Source organism: Arvicanthis niloticus, chromosome 15 (genome assembly GCF_011762505.2).
Source record: "Arvicanthis niloticus isolate mArvNil1 chromosome 15, mArvNil1.pat.X, whole genome shotgun sequence".
NCBI lineage: Eukaryota > Metazoa > Chordata > Mammalia > Rodentia > Muridae > Arvicanthis > Arvicanthis niloticus.
Genome location: NC_047672.1, coordinates 33847523 through 33866612, shown reverse-complemented (window position 1 = coordinate 33866612; position 19090 = coordinate 33847523). Strand labels below are relative to the sequence as shown.

The 19090-nt window shown below is 51.8% G+C and overlaps 1 protein-coding gene and 1 non-coding gene across 6 annotated transcripts; both read right to left on the bottom strand.

Moving 5' to 3' along the window:
- Positions 1-360: 360 nt before the first annotated feature.
- Positions 361-467, bottom strand: LOC117721137 (U6 spliceosomal RNA). Its single transcript, XR_004608399.1, has one exon. It is a non-coding gene; the product is annotated as a U6 spliceosomal RNA (small nuclear RNA).
- A 2095-nt stretch (positions 468-2562) lies between these two features.
- On the bottom strand, positions 2563-18284 carry Impdh1 (inosine monophosphate dehydrogenase 1). 5 transcript variants are annotated; one of them, XM_076913622.1, is made up of 16 exons: positions 18028-18269; positions 17579-17659; positions 14108-14206; positions 11325-11373; positions 8962-9063; positions 8771-8845; positions 8334-8540; positions 8094-8181; positions 7128-7327; positions 6709-6799; positions 6417-6512; positions 5464-5607; positions 5214-5358; positions 4806-4949; positions 4515-4598; positions 2576-3334 (listed from the first exon to the last, which is right to left on the bottom strand). In XM_076913622.1, the coding sequence occupies exons 1-16, from the start codon at positions 18195-18197 to the stop codon at positions 3313-3315; spliced, it is 1797 nt and encodes a 598-aa protein (XP_076769737.1). In that variant the 5' UTR covers positions 18198-18269; the 3' UTR covers positions 2576-3312. The 5 variants fall into 5 exon arrangements, with proteins under 5 accessions (XP_034374814.1, XP_034374815.1, XP_076769737.1 ...); XM_034518921.2 differs by lacking the exon at positions 17579-17659 and adding an exon at positions 3967-3983 and having other exon boundaries at positions 3090-3334; positions 14108-14209; XM_034518922.2 differs by lacking the exon at positions 17579-17659 and adding an exon at positions 3967-3983 and having other exon boundaries at positions 3090-3334.
- Positions 18285-19090: the final 806 nt, after the last annotated feature.

Below are 19090 nucleotides of genomic sequence, written 5' to 3'. Positions count from 1 at the left end.
TTGTCCCCACAGTGCACCAGAGAGATGGCTGAAATGTTTCTGGCTGAAGTGATAGCAGTGTGACTCGACTGACCTATTCACTTGGGCCTCCTGCCCTGGCATGACCCCTACTTATCTTTCTACTGTTGTTGGGGATGAGACCAGCAGCCAAGACCAAATACCCACAGGCCTACCTGGCTGCATTTGGGGTTGCTCAGTCTGGTGTTTCCTTGAGGACCTGGGGCATTGGCTGGCTGCCCATTGGTGATCTATGGTCTCTCCCTGAGTGGCTACACCTTCACATCAATGCTGCTGCCCACAAAGGGAGGATCTGGGGAGCTACCACAACTCAGAATGGCTTTTTTTTTTTTTTAAAGTAGGAAAAATATGGAACGCTTCATGAATTTGCGTGTCATCCTTGTGCAGGGGCCATGCTAATCTTCTCTGTATTGTTCCAATTTTAGTATATGTGCTGCCGAAGCGAGCACCAGAGTGGTTTTTGATAGGTCATGTTTGTGAAAGCAAAGTGGTAGGCACCCTAGGCCATATAGCACCAGAGAGTGCCCGAGAGAAACACCTGCACCATGCCAACCAGACTGGACTCCTGATGGCCAGAGTTCTGCTGACCAAGCACTGCTCCCAGCTGCTTCTGCATATTTACTTGTTATGACCTTCCTTCCCAGAGCATCTGTTCCACTTGCGTATTGACCACAGTGCATGAATTTACAGCCAGAGTGAGCATGTCGTCTGGGTTATCCCCCACCCCCTAGTCATTCTCTCACATGATCCTTTGGTCATGTGGTCATGGGATAATTGCTGAGTTATCTGTAACTATAGCACATATCTTGGAGTCTCAGAAACCATGCCATTGGAAGTATAATTTCCTCCATAACAATTCTCAAAGTTGGCCAAGTATCAGAAGCTGGGGACTCAGTGCCTATTCAGAGTTTCAGGCTCAGTCCACTCAGTGATCCTGAGCTTCTGGCGTCTTTATTATTGTCTCCCTGGAATAGTCTGTGTCATACCTCCTGTGATGCTTTATCTATTTGTCCACTTTATGAAATCTAGACTCACTTGGGCCTCTGGGCTTGTCTGTGGGAGATTATCTTAAGTTAATTGAGATGAGACAACCTGCCTGCCCACTGTGGGTGGCAACATTCCATAGGCTTATGGTCTCTCATCACTCTCTTCCTTTTTGCAATCCAAGGCTTCAAGACCTTTCTGCTTTGACTTCTCCACCATGATGGAACCCTGGAATTGTGAGCCAAGACAAACCATTTTCCCCCTTAAGCTGAGAGTATTTCATCATAGCAAGGAGAAAAGAAACTAAGATGCCTACTGAGCTAGAACTTCCTCTAGAAAGGTCAGCCAGTGCTAATAATGTCCAGATCACTGGGGCTCACTAGCTTGCAAAGTAACCTATTCTAATGTCAGCTGTTAGTCAATGAGATCTAATTCAAGGGGAAACTCTCCCTTTGATCCACTCAACAGCTTGATTCAGAAAGAGCTGGCTTGATATTTGTCTAAGAGGGCAGATCTCTTCCCCGCAATGGAATGGGCCATGCTGCTCCTGTGGGATGGCCTCAATTAGGCCTGCGTCCCCTCATCTTTTACCACCTTATGAAATCCAGGCATCCTCCCACCAGCTAGGTCACCTCTGTTAAGTGCCCCCAGAGCCACAGACTCTAGGACACAAGGCCTTCATTCAGGGACTCTCCATACAGTTCCCAAAGCACCTCTGAACTCCACCAACAGCTTGGCCCCCAATTCCCTTCCCAGTCCTGAAGGTGCACAAAGCTGGAAGGCACATTAGTAAAAACCTAGTGTAGACCCAGTGTTCAACAGTATGAAGCCCATAGCCAAAAGGCTTACTGCAAGTCGGGCCTGGGTGAGAGCAACCATTATCACGGTGGGTCAACAGAGCCCTGTGGAACACCACCTTGGAAGTGACTGGAGCACTTCTGGATCATTACCACAAACCAGGATCTTTCCTACCCTCTGCTCTTCCCTGCCACTGAGGCATTCCCAGGTTATCTTCCTCTCTGCCTATCTGAGTGATGACTATGCCAAAGCAGGACAGCTCGGCAACCACTGCCAGTCTCTATCAGCAACATGAATGTCTCACTCACCCCCAACTTTAGGGACTTGGTCTTCTGTCGAGGTCATCTGAAGAGCTGTACTTTCCTGCTAGAACAACCAGACATGCTTTCTAAGAGTCCAGAAGCCCACGGACAGCAAAGTCTGTTCCATAGGAAGATGGAGGCTGCCGATAGTCTTGAATCACAGTAAACAGTGGTAGCTCACCCATCTGCTTTGTACACACAAGGGGAATCTTAGCTGGTGAGGTCATAGGCCTTGAGTGGTCAGGGCCACTTCATTCCAGTGAACGCTCCTGTGATAGTCTCCAATTGTAGGAACTGCTGGCCAGCTGACTCAGGCCTGGGAGTCATCCTATCACATGGCCCACCCACCCCAGTATGCCCTCAAGTATGGCTTCCCCACATCTTCCTGTAGACTCCCAGTCACTACTAGGATAGAGGCCAGCCACCCTGAGAGCAAAGGACAGAAACAAGATCCCAGAGGCATTGATAACTGCTTGATTTATTCAGATTATTTAATATACAATGACACAATTGTGACCCCAAAGTGTGCAAAGTTAAAGCCTTCAACTGCAGCTGAGAAGAGAGGGCAGGGACGGTACACCTGGGGACGATGGGGGGTCAGGAATGAAGGGCAGGTGGTCATCATCAGGCCCTCCCCAGGCTCAGAGATGGGGAAGTAGGCTGAGGAGCAGCCTCATGGGAGCCTCAAGCCAGAGGAAGGGGGCAGAGACCTCCCTCTGGCCTAGGTCCAGAACCCACAGTGGCACATGGCTGAGAGGACAGCACTCCAGGGATGGGCCAGAGGCAGGGTCAGGAGAGCACCATTTCCTGGGAGGAAGGGGGCAGCAAGAGAGAGGTGCCCTATAGGAGAAGCCAGGAGGGGCTACCTTCCCCAGGGGTCAGAGTTGGACATTGGGCCAGAGCAGGTTGCAGCGAGAAAGACCTGAGGCAGGCACAGGGCCTGAGAGCCAAGGCTGACTGGGCTCAGGGGGCTGAGGAAGGGGGAACCCAGAAGATCGCATGGGGCAGCCTGGCACAGGGAGCTACCTGACTCTGTGGGGTTGCCCAGAGAGGGGCCACAGTCCTCTCAGGGACTTCACTCCTCTCCCTGGAAAGGAGCTGGGGAACCCGTAGTGCAAATCTATGGACCACTCAGTTATGGAGGGAAGCTGTGACTGGAGCAGGAGCCTGGGGTTCGCCCCCTCCACTGCCTTGGCCTCCGCTGCTGTCCTCAGTACAGCCGCTTCTCGTAACTGTGAAGACAAACGTAAGACGGGGCTAAGAGATGGTGTGTGGCCTCTACTCCCTTCCTAGCATTCTCTTGCCCATGGCCCACCAGATTTGGAATAGGGCAAGGGCTGCAGAGATTGCCTCTCAGCCAGGGGGCTAGAGGAGGCAGAAGTGGCCCCAGACTTCTGTCTTCCTCTGGCCAGGGCTCCATGAAAAACCATGCCAGTTCCAAAGAAAGCTGTGCTCCACCTGAGTGGACTGTCCTTGGTGGCCAGGAGGGCAGAGACAGCTCAGGAAAGCACAGCCATCCTCAGGAGCAGACTTCAACCAGCTCAACTTTCAGTACCCTGTTTCCACCGTGCCCCCCCCCCAAGAATATGACTCAGGCCCTTCATAAGGGGTAGCCCCAGGCCTGTAACCACAGGCATCTCTTTGTACCCCACAATGATATTTGTGTTTTGATTGGACGAGGGGCTGTGGTTGGTCTCTTCCACCATGGTGCTGGGAATGAGGACCAGAAGGGCCCAACTGGGTCCATGTCTCCTGATTACACTCCAGCACTACCTCCCACCCAATCCCCACTCTCCCAGCCCACGGCCCACCCAGACTGCCCCTGCTCTATTCTACGCCTGGCCCCGGCAGCGCAGTTACTTACACGGCAGAAAGGTATAGCTATGGGAGGGTGGGGCAGAAAGAGACACAGGTTAGATGCCCGCCTATGCTTAAGGAGATGGGTCCTCTTGACCAGGCTGGGTTGCATGCCTACAACTACTGCTGCCAACTAGCTCGGCCCCCAACCCACAGTCACACCAGCATTGGGCCTGGCATCTGTCTCTCTGCCCGTTTCCCCACCAGAGGGTTCATGCCCCCATTTTCTGCCTGCCTGCCTGCCTGGGGCCACCACCAGCAAGAGCCCAACACCAACAGCCCCTACTACCAGCCACCAAGCTTCTTGAGCAAGCAAGAGCTAGAGAGCCCAGGTGGGGCTAGCAGCCACACCTCCCGTGCCCTGTCCGGGAAGCTACCCGAAGGGAGGGAGGGGAACTGCCAGCCTACTCGAGGCTCCATGACAAGGTTCCAGGGTAGACTGGGCCCTGTAGACAGGGTGACAGAGAGGCCATGTGGCCCCTGGAACCTCAGCTTAGCCTTTGAACCTGTCCAACCCAGCACCAATCAGCAATGGTGAGGAGGCTACCCACTTACGAGTGTAGGCCGTGCACACCGCCCTCTATCTGGGCTGACATGGTCCGCTTCTCAAACTTGAGCTCTCCTGAGTACATCATGGATCTGGGAGGTGGGCAGGTGAATAAGTCAGAAACACTCCCTCCCCCGCAAAAAAAAAAAAAAAAAAAAAAAAAAAAAAAAAAAAAAAAATATATATATATATATATATATATATATATATATATATATATGAAGAAAAAGTAAAGAGAGAAGAGGAAAAAGGAAACCCTCCCAAAACCTTCGACTGCCCCCTCAAGTTATAACACTCACCGCAGGACAGACAGGCTTTGGGCCCCAATATCCTGGCAGCCATGCTGGATCCCGGCTATGAGGTAGGGCACGAACTTCTGAATGGAGCCTTTATCCTGGATGGAGCCTGAGACACCCTGTGCGATCTTCACCTTATCCCCCTCACTGCATGGAAGGTGGGGAGGCTGAGCTGAGCAGTCCAAGGCTCAGAGGACCCCACCTTGCCTCTCCAGGATACAGACAGAATACCACCCAGGATCCCCACAGCGGCCTCAGATACATACTAGGCTACAACAGAGACAACGTGTATCCCAGGCCGGGATACACCTGCCATTTTGCATGTATATTGGTCTCCAAAACATGGGGTGCCATCTCAGGTATCCCTCAGGGGTCAAGGGCATGCAGGAGCCCAAGAACATGAAGACAAACCTGAAGTATCGTTTTTGGCTGCTGCTGCTCTTCTCCATGGCGTCCAGAGAACCCATGCCCCGGTATTTCTTAAGCCTCACCCCATCTGAGAAGAAGTATTCACCAGGAGCCTCCGTGGTGGCAGCCAACAGGGAGCCCATCATCACTGCAGAGGTCAAAGTTCAGGGCTGAATGCCCCCTACTCCACAGTATTCTGACGGCCCCATTGGCTTCTAGTCCTTTCCTCCCCAATCCCAAGTGTTCCCCTCACCTGTAGAGGCTCCAAGTGCCAGGGCTTTGACCACGTGGCCCACAGTCTGGATGCCACCATCAGCTATTACCGGTACCCCAAAGCGCCGGGCATACTCAGCCACCTTGTAGACAGCAGTCCCCTGGGGTCGGCCACAGGCCATCACTGGGGAAAGGGGGATGTAAGGGACAGAGATGAATCAGGGGTCTCTTCTCCTTGTATCTATCCCCATCTATGGAGAAAGGGTGGCGAGAGATGGTGTTTCTGAGGCCTAATAAGGTAGGACCCAACAGTAACAGCGGGGAGAGTCAGTCTAGGTTCCTAATCCACCCACCACTAGCAGCGTCATAAAGGAGATGGATCAGGGGAGCAGTGTCAGCCTTCAGAAACAGGACCTCAAGTCTGGTGGTCTCTAGCACCAGCTGCTGGGGAGGCACTGCTTTGTGTAAAGGAGTCCTTAGCACTAGCAGCTAATACCAGAGCTGGGTTCTTGTGGCCCCCTTTGGAAGACTGTTTTGCTCTTAAGGGGCTGGGAGGCAGGGTTCCAGCCTATTACACGTGGCAATGTGGGTTTATTAAATCCCTGGATGTTCAGAGACCTGTTTCCTTCATACCATAGGCATGGTCTGCTCACAAACACGACCCAAGCCCTAGCTACCTTCCAACACACACCTTATAGAAAAATGTCATACTAACCTTAGTAGTGTGATACCAACAGAGTCTCCACAACCAGTCTGAAAAGCAGGTTGGTCCACTCCCAAAAGTCACATGCCCTCATCTGCTTACACCTGCCTCTTCCCACAACTATCCCAAGACAGGGTAAAAGCATGGGCACAGGGCTGAGCCCCGCTCCTGAGAACGCCTAGTGAGGCAGACACTCATGTATCCATAGAGCAAGAGTGAGGTGTGAGGCCAGAGTGGACCAGGATGTTTCTAAATGGCAGTCCTTCCTTCCTTCTCCTGTAGATACTCACCTTCCTGGGTGATGCAGATTGAACCACAGCCCATGCCCACACGAAGCCCATCCACACCAGCATCAATCAAGTTCTTGGCCTGGGCTGCTGTCACCACTGGGGATGATGGAAGCCGAGAGAGGAATGTAAGGATAGAGTGTCCCCACCCTGCCCAGGAGCATCCTGGGATCTTAGTATACCTCCCCCGACCTAAATGCTAGCCAAAGCCCATCCTACCCTTTACCCCCTTCGCCTGGAACAATATCATCACCTAGGAGTTCTGAAGGGCTGAGAGGGGTCACTCCACACTCACCATTTCCCCCAATCACCTGGAGGTGGGGGTACTTCTGCTTGATATAGTGCACCATGGCGATCTGATACACTGAGTTCCCCTGGGATGAATCCTGTGAGCAGGGACCAAAAAAAGCTCAGGCTAGACAGCCAAGTCCTCTCACAGAGCTGCCGCTAACTAAGTTAAACACTAAACAAGCGAACGTGTATAAAGTTGATCTCAGTGCCCAGCAAGTGAGGACGCTCAGTGAATGTGATCTGTAATTATCAGGTAAGTGAGCTTGTACGTGAGGAAGGGAGGGCATCGTTTGTTCTGGGCTCTACAATTAGCCTCGTTCTGATGCCAGAGAAGCAGAAAGAAAAGCAAAGTGGGGAGCAAAGGCTTAATAGAGGTGACCGGGCCTCACAAGCCTGCCGCAGAGGAACCCGCCATCTCCTTACTAGTACTATGACGTCAGCGCCCGCCTGAGTGAGCAGGTCCAGGCGGTATTTGTCATCCTCACGGGTGCCCACAGCTGCCCCACACAACAGCTGTTTGTGGGAGTCCTTGGAGGCCAGAGGGTAGTCTCTGTTCTTCTTTAGGTCCGTGCGTGCAATGATGGCTACCAGCTCGTCTTGATCGTTGACTATGGGCAGCTTCCCTGACCAGGAGGAAAGAGAAGCAGTGCAGAATGGGTTGAAAACGGAATGAGAGACCCCTTGAAGTACCTACGTCAGCCACTAGGTGACAGCACCCACCCAAGACCGGACCGCATCCCAAAGATCAGGAAGCAAAGAACCTTCCCAAGCAAGCAAGTTCCTAAGGCTCTTCCTGTCCTGGCTGGTTGGTGGGAGAGGTAGCCCCTGAACCCTGGCAGCTTTTCACTTGCTGGGCCAGGTCACTGCACCAAGTACCCAGAAAATGTCTTAATGTGAGATTGCCCTGAGAGAGGAACAAGCATCTTCTCTGCCCATTACAAACCTCAAAGAACTCTCCATTGGGAAGCAATAGCCCATAAGAATGTATGTTATACAAACAGCAGCCCTACCAAATACATTCCACTGCAGGACTTTTCAGAGACTCTGAGAAGTCAATGGGTAATTTTTTTCTTTCTTTTGGTTTTTGACACAGGGTCCCCCACTATGAAGTTCTGGCTGTCCTAGAACTCCCCCTCAGTCCTTCCCCAGACTTCTAAGACCAGAACGCTCTTTTACTATGATAAGCATCTCTCAGGACTAGTTTGGAAAAACATTGGGAAGACACTGAATTAGGAATGGGCTTCTGTAAGCAGGTAGCGGAGTATCAGGGATCCTGCTCCAGACTGTGTAGCGTTATTCAAGTTTTCCCCATTGTTTTATTCATTATTGGGCCTGAGAAATAATGGAAATCCTGCCGTACAGGAAGATGGGGTGTCTACTCCCCAGTACCTTTCTTGCTGCGCTGCAAAATCTCATTTGCCTCTTTCAATGTCACACCTGCTGGAGCCACCACCAGCTCGATCCTCGGCGTCATCACCTGTGGAGCCAGGAACATTTGCCTGCAGGTTGGCAGGTGAGAGAGAAGGAGCCAGACCTCCCTATGGTCCCTGGTCACAGGCACCAATCTGGGGCCCCTGGGGGTGGAGTTCCCTCTGTGCTGCAGCTCTGCCTTCCCTGCCCTGCAGGCACCTCACTCAGGAGTGTGGTATGGTCCTTCTCAGCAAGGAAGTCGATGTCTCGGGAGGTAACGATGCCCACCAGCTTGCTCCCCATGGTGCCGGTAGCAGTGATGGGGATACCAGAGAAGCCATGTTGTATCTTGGCCTCCAGAACATCACCCACAGTATGTGAAGGGCTCAGGACCACAGGGTCTGTGATGAAGCCTTGTTCAAACTTCTGTAGACAGAAGAAGAAGAGAGCTGCAAGAAACCCAAAGGTTGCACCAAGCCTGGCCACCAGGAACAAAGGGGACCCTGATGTGTTATTGAGAAGTGAGAGCCCTCAATAAGGTGAGGACCAATGGGAAGGCTAAGCCCATATTTCACTGTAAGAAAGGGCACCTAGGACACACATCAGTTAGAAGATGAAGCAGACTGCGTATTTTTTGAGGTGAGACCAGTACTTGCCTTGACCTTTCGTACTTCATTGGCCTGGAACTCTGGGGTACAGTTGTGGTGAATGAAACCAATTCCTCCCATGAGCTGGTGTAGAAGGGAGGTATGGTAAGAGCAAAGGCTAGCCTCCTCTTCCCTTTGCACACCCCATTGCTGTGCAGTCCCCCCCTGCCCTGAGGTCCCCACCCAATCAAGTGACTTACAGCCATTGCAATGGCCATATCAGCCTCCGTCACGGTATCCATGGGAGATGAGATCAGTGGTGTCTTCAGTGTGATCTTCCGGGTCAGGGCTGATGTCAGGTCCTAAGGATGGAAGCATGGTCCATTGAAGGGTTTTATCCACTGGATAAACATTGGCCAGCATCTATATCCTGCATAGGCCAGGCTTTGCAGCACAGCAGTGATCAGTACAGCTCCTGGGGAACTGACCATTCCACTTGAGAAGAAGGTGGATGTGAGGCACATGGACAAGGTCACTTCAGTTGAGATGAAAGCCACAAAGAGCACCAGGCCCATAATCCCAAGATGAGGCAGGAGGTTTAAGAGTTCAAGGCTAGCCTTAACCAATATTGAATTACAGGCCAGCCTGGATTGTATGAGACTAAAGAGAAAAGTAAAAAGGAGACAGATAAGGAAGAAAAGAGAAAGGGGAGGGGAGACCAAGGCCATGTGACACTGGGAGCAGGCTGAATGGGTTCTAGGTGGCAAGGGCTTGTGACAAAGGGAAGCCCAGGGAGGCACTTATTAGCCAGGTAGGAACACAAATGGCTAAGGGTCTAGAGCTCAAGAAAAGGGTCAGGATTGTTAACACAGGACGCACATGCCTAATTTAAAGACCCCAAATCCAAATGCTTTACATCCTAAAGTATTTTGAGTACAGACATGATCGCAAGTACAATGCTCCACATCTGACCTCGCGTGACAAGTCATCTTAAAATGCAGAAAAAAACTACTCTATAAAATTACCCCCGGCCGGGTGGTGGTGACGCACGCCTTTAATCCCAGCACTTGGGAGGCAGAGGCAGGCGGATTTCTGAGTTCAAGGCCAGCCTGGTCTACAGAGTGAGTTCCAGGACAGCCAGGGATACACAGAGAAACCCTGTCTTGAAAAAACAAAACCAATAAATAAATAAATAAATAAATAAATAAATAAATAAATAAAACAAAAATAAATAAAAATAAAATAAAATTACCCTCAAGCAGTGTGTAAGATGTGTATATATAACATAAACTATTTTTGGTTTAGATTTAGGTCCATTCCTGACTTCACACTATATATATATGCAAATGTTCTCAAAAAATCAAGTCTACAAATCTGACAGCATTTGGTCTTGAGTATTTTGGATAAGAGACACTCCTCCTAAATACACTCACAGGTTGTCTGTCTATACATGGCTAGACCATGGACCCTTCTGAGAATCAGGCCAATAAAGATTGATCTAGTCCTCAAATCCTCCAAACAAACTCTGGATTAAACCTTTGAGACTCACAGGCCCCTGAAGTACATTACAGATTGTGATCAGGGCTCTGGGCCCACACCCAGAAAATCACACTGTTTCCTCTTCTATCATGCCCAAGCAGCCACCACCTTCCTGACAGAGGCCATAGGACAAGGAGACTAGGCAGACATCTTTCTAGTCCCTCTCTTCCTAGCTGTCAGACCAGAGTTTGGCACAGAGCCAGGATGCCCAGCCCAGGATGTGCAGTAAACTTTGGTAAACTAAGTGGCTAAAGCAAGCTTTCCTGATCGCTATCATAAGGGAACAACCAGAATAGCCCAAATCCCAGCCGCCCACCCCCCAAATCGTAAAAATCTTGTCGGGGCCAGCTCTATACACACAGGCTAAAACCTCGATATATAAAAGATGTAGGCTTGTGCATGTGTGGGCTCTCAGGCCTTTTGTGAGAATGGAAAGAATAAGCAGAAAAAAGCACAGAAATGAGTATTTTAAACAGGCATAAGTTCCAGATCGAATCGCTGCCTTTCCCTAAACTGCCTTACACTATTGTCTCTACTCTTCTCAGCTTCTCAGCCTTCTGATTATTCATTGATTTGGCTCAGTGCTAGCCCCTTATGGAAAGGAAAGCTGTGTTTCCTTGTCCAAAGTCCTCCGTGACCATCCCCCCAGCCCAGTCCTACTCCTTCAAACCCTCTTGCCAGTTCTTGTCCATTATGGGTCAGTGCCCAATCAGTGAGCACTGTATTCAAAGTGATTCTAGAGCATAGCCCTGGCTCAGCATTTCAGACAAAAGCTAATCCTTATTGTCTATATAATAAAGCAGCCACGCCCAACCCTTCTCCTCACAGGGCTTTTTCTGAGCCAACCCTCCAACTTCTTCAGTGACAGGGCAACCTCTAAACCCCAGAGACTGCCACTCAAGACTCTCAAGGGTCTCCCCCAACTCAGATGCCTGCCTCCTTCTGCCCTTTACTCTATGTGCTAGTCCCTCCAACAACAATAAGGGTAATAGGCAAAAGAGCATTCCCAAGGAAAGCCTCTCCCACAACCTGCCCTTGAATAAGAAGTCAGCCCCCTCCCTTAGCCAAAGGAAGAGGCACTTACCACTTCATCAGCTATGAAGTCTATGAATCCTGGGAGGATCAGGAAGTCGCTGTAAAGACAGAATGAGAGAGACTGGTAGGCAGGGTGTCCAAAATCATCCAGGTCTGCTATCCTAGGGTTGGCAACAGGGTAGGGGTGAGCAGAGGAGCAGAAAGGCTGGAATCCACTGACCCTCTGGTTCCATATGAAAGGTCTTCCTTACCACACCCTCCCCCTACCCCCCAATAACGTTCTGATAGCTTCAACCTCAGGAACTAGAGCCAAAAATGTCAGAGGGACTACAGATCCGGAGGCCACCCAGAGTGTGTGAAAGGACAGAAGTTTCCTATAAGGTCACACACAGTTCATACAACGCATGTCCTTAAAGACTTTTCAGTCTGATGTTTATTTGATTTAGTTAGTTTTATAGACAAGTCTTGTGTAACCCTGACTGGCCAGATTATCTGCTATATAGCCAAGGATAATACTGGACTCGACCTCTTGCTCCAAGCGATGTGATTATGTACCACCAAAGCTAGCTTCTTCTTTTCCCTTTTAAAACAGTATTCTACTGTTGTCTAAAATGACCTTGAATTCTCAATCCTCTTGCCTCAGCCTGCTGAGATTACAGGCATGTGCCACAGTGCCTGGTTTGAGATTTCTGTCTTGACAGGTATGAAGGTGCATACCTCTAATCCCAGCATCCAGCACTCACATAGAGGCAATGGCTCTCTGAGAGTCTGGGGCCAGCCTGGTCTACAGAGTGAGTTCCAGGCCAGCCAATAGTATATAAAGAAACCCTGTCTCAAAAAAAACCATTTATTTTTTTTTTTTTAAAAGTCCTAACAAAGGCAAAGAATAACTCCACACAATAAAACAGAAGCTACACTGGGGATAGTGGCTCATCCCTATAGTAGCCAGTACTTAGGGAGGTAGAGGCAGAGAGATTGGGGTTGAGGCCAGTTTGTGCTACAAGATCCTGTTTCAGAAAAACAAAATAATAGCAAAACAACAGAGAATCTGGGTTAAGGATGTAACTTCATAATAGAGCATTTGCCTATTATGTACAAGGTCCTAGGTTTGATTCCCAGCACTGCAAGAGAAAAAGAAAACACAGAATCTGAAAATAAAGTTTGTAATGCAAGCAACACAACCCAAGCACAACCCAGCACAGCACAGGGCTGGGGCTGCTGAGTCACACAAGGTTCAAAGCAGCTGGAGGGACCCCAGAGACCTGAGCTCAGGACATGTTCTGACAGAGCAGGCACATGGACAGAGCAGGCACTGGGACAGGAGCAACCAACGCACATGGACAGGGCAACCAGAAGTCCTAAGGACTTCTGCCAGACCATAGCAGCTGTCAACAACCAGCGGAGTAACGGTCAAGTGTAGCCTAGGAAGAAAGAGGAGGCCTACACCGTACTTCTAGGGACACACTGCCACAGGCCAGGGATACTATGGGCACAGGCTACCTGAAGCCACAACAAGCCTAGATTGACACAAGGCAGATAGGACTGCTGTGACAGGGTTTCTCTGTGTAGTCCTGGCTATCCTGGAACTCACTCTGTAGACCAGGCTGGCCTGGAACTCAGAAATCCGCCTGCCTCTCCCTCCCAAGTGCTGGGATTAAAGGCGTGCGCTACCACCGACCAGCGACTAATTTGCTACCAAACCTAAGAGAAACTCTTAAGAGCCGCCCCCCCCCCCCCGGCCTCCCCCCATCAAACTTCCCCAGGCACGCAGTAAAACTCCTATCAAAGATATAGCCCATCTATAGTCATCAAAGACCACCAAGGCAGCAAAGAACTTTGACCCCATCTTGACTTCCCCTGTCAGCCTATTTCCCTCTGTAGTTGACTTAGAGGCCAGAGAAGAAACATGTGAGTCTGGGCCCATTGGCATTTTCTAGATAAAATCACCCTTCACCTGTGGGCCCGCAGGAGGATGCCTTCCTCAGAGCAACAGGAAAGTTGCCCGACAAACAGGAATATTTATGAAGCAGGGTAGAGACCGACAGGTGACAGGCCACAGATGCTACTGACTCTCCAGCAGCTACTCTGCCCGCATCAAGGGCTCTGATGCTACTTCCTGGCAGGGACGTCGTCCTGCAGCCAGGAGACACAGCTAGTGCCAGGCCTGCAGGGAGAACTGGCCGAGGGCCCACAGAAAACGCAAGCTAAGCTTGAGGCAGACAGGTAGGTCTCTACCTTTCTCCAAAATGCCACGTGGAGTGGGCTTGAAGGGTTGGCACAGAAAATTCATGGAGGGCATCAGTCCCAACCTATGGTCAGGAAGCCACACAAGTAGGAGGGCTGGATTAGACATGGAAAGGGCCACACTACTGCTCAATGGGCCCCTCCTGGGAATTATTATTCAACCAGCTGCCTGATATGGGATCCTGAGACCTCCCTGCTTTCACGGTGAGGCTCGAGGAAGGATGACATCCTGGATCATGCTGGTTAAAGTCCCCCTAGAATAGCCACTTCTCGCTTTCCCGCATGTCCCAAGGCCTCTCCAGGGTGGTCAAGACACTCAGGAGAATAGTAAGGGAGCAGGCTGACCTCGGAGCTAGCCAGTTATCAGTCAAGGCTCCCTGGGCAGTGATGTCGCTGTGCCACGTCCCTCTCTATTCTTGGTGCAAGCCTCCTTCCTTCCCTTGCCCAGCCCCCACTGGCCCCAAGTCACTCTTATTGGGCGAGGGCATTCGGGCGTCAGCGAGGAACAGCGGTGCACGTGTGGGGCGGGGGCCAGGGGCCGCCGGGTGGCGGCGTGCTCACCCAGGTAGGGCCAATCTCGGCGCTTACTTGTAAGTGAGGCCATCCGCGTTGGCGAAAAGCTGCTGCGCGGTGAGCCCATCCTCAGGAACGTAGCCGGTGCCGCCGCTGATCAGGTAGTCCGCCATGCTGCTGGGAGACACCGCGACCCGACATAAACACCCGCGCGGGCCACCCCGCTGCTACTGCCTCCGCCGCCGCCGCCGCCGCCGCTGACGCGCACCGAGGCCACGCTGCCGCTGTGGGCCGGGGGCGGAGGCTGCGGCTGCGGAGGGAGGCCCCGGGCGCCGCCCTCTCCTCCAGCCCCTCCTTCGGAGATCGCAGCCTCCGCCCCTCGTCGCACAAAGGCCCTGCCCCGCTCGCCCTGCTACCGCTGCTGCACTCACGCCCTGATCACCCGCAATCGCACCTCGACTCTGGCGACCAGGGCGGGGTTGCGGGCAGGATGAGACCAGAGAAAGAGCCAAGCGTAGACACGCCCCCTTTGCTGCTCTTTAACATGCTACCCGGAACCCCAGCCATGTACCTCACAGGGTTCACCCCTAATCTGGATGGGCCCCTTAGATTCCTTAGGCCACTGAGCCCCTTAGTCTCCCATTACCTACCCTAGGGGTACCTCTAACCTTTTCTCAATAGTCATTCTCCCGACCCTGATAAAAGCCCCAGAGCCTTGAAATATCAGTCTGAACTCAAAATTCCCCCCCACACAGGAGATGGGCCCTGAACCACTTCTTGCCTGGACCCACGCAATTCCTAAGGAGCAAGATTTAAAAAACAAAACAAAACAAAAAACAATGCTTGATATTTGAGAAGCCTTAGAGTCATCTGCTGTCTTCTAAGCATTCTTCATAAATGAACACCTATATTCCGCAATCTATTAGTTGACAGTTATTGGATCTCCTCATGCATTGGTGCAAAGCCTACAGTTCAAAAGGGGAAGGGCTATTCCCAGTCCCAGACTACACACACACACACATACACACATGAAAGAGAGAGGGAGAGAGAGAGAGAGAGAGAGAGAGATCCTGAAAGATCTAGAGACCAGGAAGGTTAGTCTAGAGAAGTAGGGATAATAATGTCAGGTTAGAAGTTGGGGAAAACTCAAAGGTTTGGGGCAGTGGCATAAACAAGTGTGTATACAAACAAGGACAGAAGCAGTCTCTCCCCACACACACACCCTTAGGAGAACTTTAGTGGTCAGTTCTGAGTGGCTAGCAAGACCCAGATTTCAATCTGAGACAATAAGATTAGGTAGCAAACCCATTCACACGTGGAGGAAGGTAGAGGTGGCCAGAAGTATTATCCCAGATCATTCCGCTTTCCCCCAGCCACTAGCCTGCCCTCCTGAAGTTCCCACACATTTTGGGAGAAAACTAGGTCCTGGAGACACTCTTCTCCCTCCCTGCCTTGAGAGCAGCTATGTAGCTCCTTCCCTCCCCATCCCAGGAAGACTGGGTTTGTTTACCTCTCAACAGTGTGGTGACAGCTAGGCCCAGGGGAGCCTTGGCTTCCAAGCCACCAGGCTCTCTGGGGTGCCCAACCTCCCCAATGATGCCCCCGGGACCCTGCCAGGAAAACAGAGTCTCTTCCATCCATGTGCAAAGGGAAAGGAAAGTCTCCCATAGAGATCAAGTATTACATAGAATTTGCAGATGTCTTCTTGGATCTTAGGAGGTGGGCACCAGTGGAGCCCAAAGGATAGGGCCTGGTGTGAATTCTGAAAACCCTGGACATCAGAAAGGAGAGGAGACTGGTGGAGTTTTGGGGAAACTAGGAATTGGTCTGCTTGCCAGGGATCCTCTGGGTCTCCAACACTCAGAGCTTCCATCTAGAAGCCTAGGCCATATGGGGAGCCAGCACTAGAGTCTGCTTGTTATCAATATTCAGAGCAGTGAGACTAGCCAGAAGACACACCCTGCTCATTCTAAACCGCCCTTCCTGAACACAGAATAGCCACCAAGTCAATCACAGGCTCTGAGCATGGCCTGCCCCATGGTCTCTCTGGGTTCCTAAGGAGCCTGCTATGGGTCACTATTCCCTACATCATGAGTCAAGACTGGCTCTAGTTCAGAGTTCAGCCAAGGCTGGTGCCCAGGAGAGCAGCTGGGCCTGACCACCTCAGGTAACTTTAATGTGTCTCCTGGGTCCCAGAAGAGGAGACTGGCAGTCTGAGCTATGGGGAGGGTCACCTTCCCAGTCAGGGACCCATTCTCCCTCCTGTTTTGACCTATGTCAGAGCTCTTCATTGCGCTAAGCTGCTGGGCTCAAGGCTGTCCTTTTCTAGAGACTTAATCCATCCCCCTGGCTTCCCCCTCCCTCTTCCTGCAATTCCCCAGCTGCTTCCTCCACAGGGAGGAGACACCAGGCAACCAGTGGGCCTCTTCAACGCAAGGAAGGGCAGCTGGTCCCCTGAGACTCCCTTCCTCACAGCTTCAAGGGCAGGGGGCAGGTCCAAGCCAGCTGCTCGGGGGAATAGGGGAATAGTGTCCACCAGGGCACTGAAGTTCAGGCAAGCAGCCCAGAGGACTCGATCTGATCTGAGGTTGTTTAGAGGAACAAGATTTCAAAACAACACTTTTAGGGGGGGAAAGGTAATGACCACATTAGCATTGTTAAGCTGGGATAAGTGGGCAGGGCTCACTCAAGTTGAAGCCAGAGAGACCAGTAACGCTGGACTCAAGCCCAGCGCTTCTCAGAGAATCCTTGCCTCTTCCTACAGCTTCGGGTTGGTGAAGGCAGATGGTGGGTCTAGCCGGCAGGTTTTGACTCTTATACTGGCCTGGCTGGGGTTCAGCTTCACACAGGCCCGTCTGAGCCTAAGTGGGGGGCAGGAGGGTGTGGGGTTGGCACTATCCCTTTGATGCAGCAGTACATCTGGAAAAAAGATGCAGCTGCCTGAACTCTGAAATTCTACAATTCTGGCTTCCTTCAAGCTCACAAGTGCCACGGCCCGCTTCCTCCCATGTAGTAGCACCTCTCTAAAACCCCAAGCCCTCCAACCTAGATTTCTATTATAGAAAAACGGATGGGGAATGCTTAAGCCTAAATCGGTTCTATAGACAGCCAGCACCGGCAAAAGGGGCTGAGCTTCGTAGCCCCTAAAGCCGTTAAAAGTTCTTATGTAAGCGGCCAGACCCTGAGCAGAACTACCTGGCTAATTCCCCAGACCACCCTCCCCCCCAAAGCCCAGCTGCCAGGTCACCTCCCCAAGCCGCTGAGCACCAGCAGATGGGGTAGAGAAAGGAGTCCAAATCCCCTGGACCGGAAGGACAGTAGGATTGCATTTCAAACTGCGATACAATCCAGAGATTAGCCGCTGTCTCTTTTTCCAGCTAGTTCCCTTGAGGCCCAGTTCACTGCCCCAACTCTTTCTCCAGCGACCCTCATTCACCACAGCCTTCCAGACCCCCTGCAGTGGGGTACAAGTCTCTCCAGGGAGTGAACAGCAGCAGCCGCCTCACTGGATCTCAGTGTCCGGTGAGGAAGTGCAGGTACCTTCACCTGGTCCTAGGGAGACACTCAATCCGGACACCCACAACAATTAAGACAGTTCTAGGAAGAAGAAAGCTGAGGAGAAAGCAATGTTGGACCGGGACTCCAGCAAGCACTTTCTGTACCCCAGAGGTCGGAGCCACTTGCACCAAGCGTCGCTGAGTGTGTAGTATAGGTCGGATCTTAGATAAAATTTTAGGGAACGATATTACAACCTACGCCCTCTCCCCAGCTCCCCGGAGCAACGCGGCACTGAACTGTTTTTTGCACAGTGCTCGCCTGCATCCGCCAGCCAGAGTCAGGTGTATGACAGTCTAACTGCATCTGAGGAAGTGGAATGGCAGTAGAGGGGACTTGCCCCTGGCCTCCCCCGCAGCGCTACCGGGTCTCCCGACGCTGCCGCGCCCTTCTTTGCCGCCCGCCCCGGATGCGCCCGCACGCCTTGCCCTGGGCGTCACCTCTCCGGCTCGTAGCCGGCCTGCAGCAGGCGGGCGCTGTACCGCTGCGCCGCGGTCTCATGTCCCGGGTGTTGCCGGGCTCCGGGCTCTGGAGCAGCAGAGGCTCCGCCTCCCTGCAGCAGCGGCGAGAGCAGCCCGGACTCCGGTGGGGGTGAGAGCGGTTCCTCCATGCCATGCGGAGGCCGCAGCTCTGGGCGGCGGGGAGCCTCTCCGCGTGGAGGCTCCCGGACTAGGGTAAGCAATAAGAGCCCCAGTCCGCTCCGGGAGGGGGCGGGGCCGTGGGCGGAGTCTGCTGCAAGAGGCAGGACTGGATGTTTGGAGGCGGGGCTCTGGAGGAGCTGGTTTAGGGTCCTGGAGTCCATCGGGCTCCGCCCTTGGCAACACGCTCTGTTCCGCCCCCGTGAGCCGCCACTCAGGCTCAAGAGTAAGTAGATAAGCAGATGGTGAGGTGGAGTGAGGTTTGTGTTCCTCAAGGACCCAACTGAAGAAGACCTCCGCTGTACCCTGTCTCGTGCACCTTCGAGTTTCTCCTGGCTTTATCTGAGGAAAAGGAGCGCAAACACCAGAGTACACACCAAATGAACCATTGCATGGCCTCTTGGAGTGCTTCCAGTCCTAGGCAAGAGAGGTGGGACACTCCATCAAGCCCTGTACCTATTCAACAAACTCCCACCATTTCTTTATACCACTACCCAGAGAAGACAAATGGCTACTGGCTCCCAAAGGTAAAGACCCATCCAGGTCTTGCCCTGCTTGCAGTATCCTTTTACAAGGAAATACCGGTCGAGCACACACGGTACTCCTATTTGCTCATCTACTGCCTAGAAAACACTCTATTTCAGCTTTTTTTTTTTTTTTTTTTTTTTTTTACTATTGTCAACTTTCATAAAGCAACTCTGGAAAGGCAAGGAAAAGAGTTACTGCCTTCAGGCAATTTGTTTGAGGAGGCCAAGTAGAAAGAAAACAAACAGCTGACATTTCTTACACTGAATACTTTTTCAAACATCTGACAATATGAGGAATAAGTAATAAACACTCGGTGATCTGGGGATGGATAGACGGC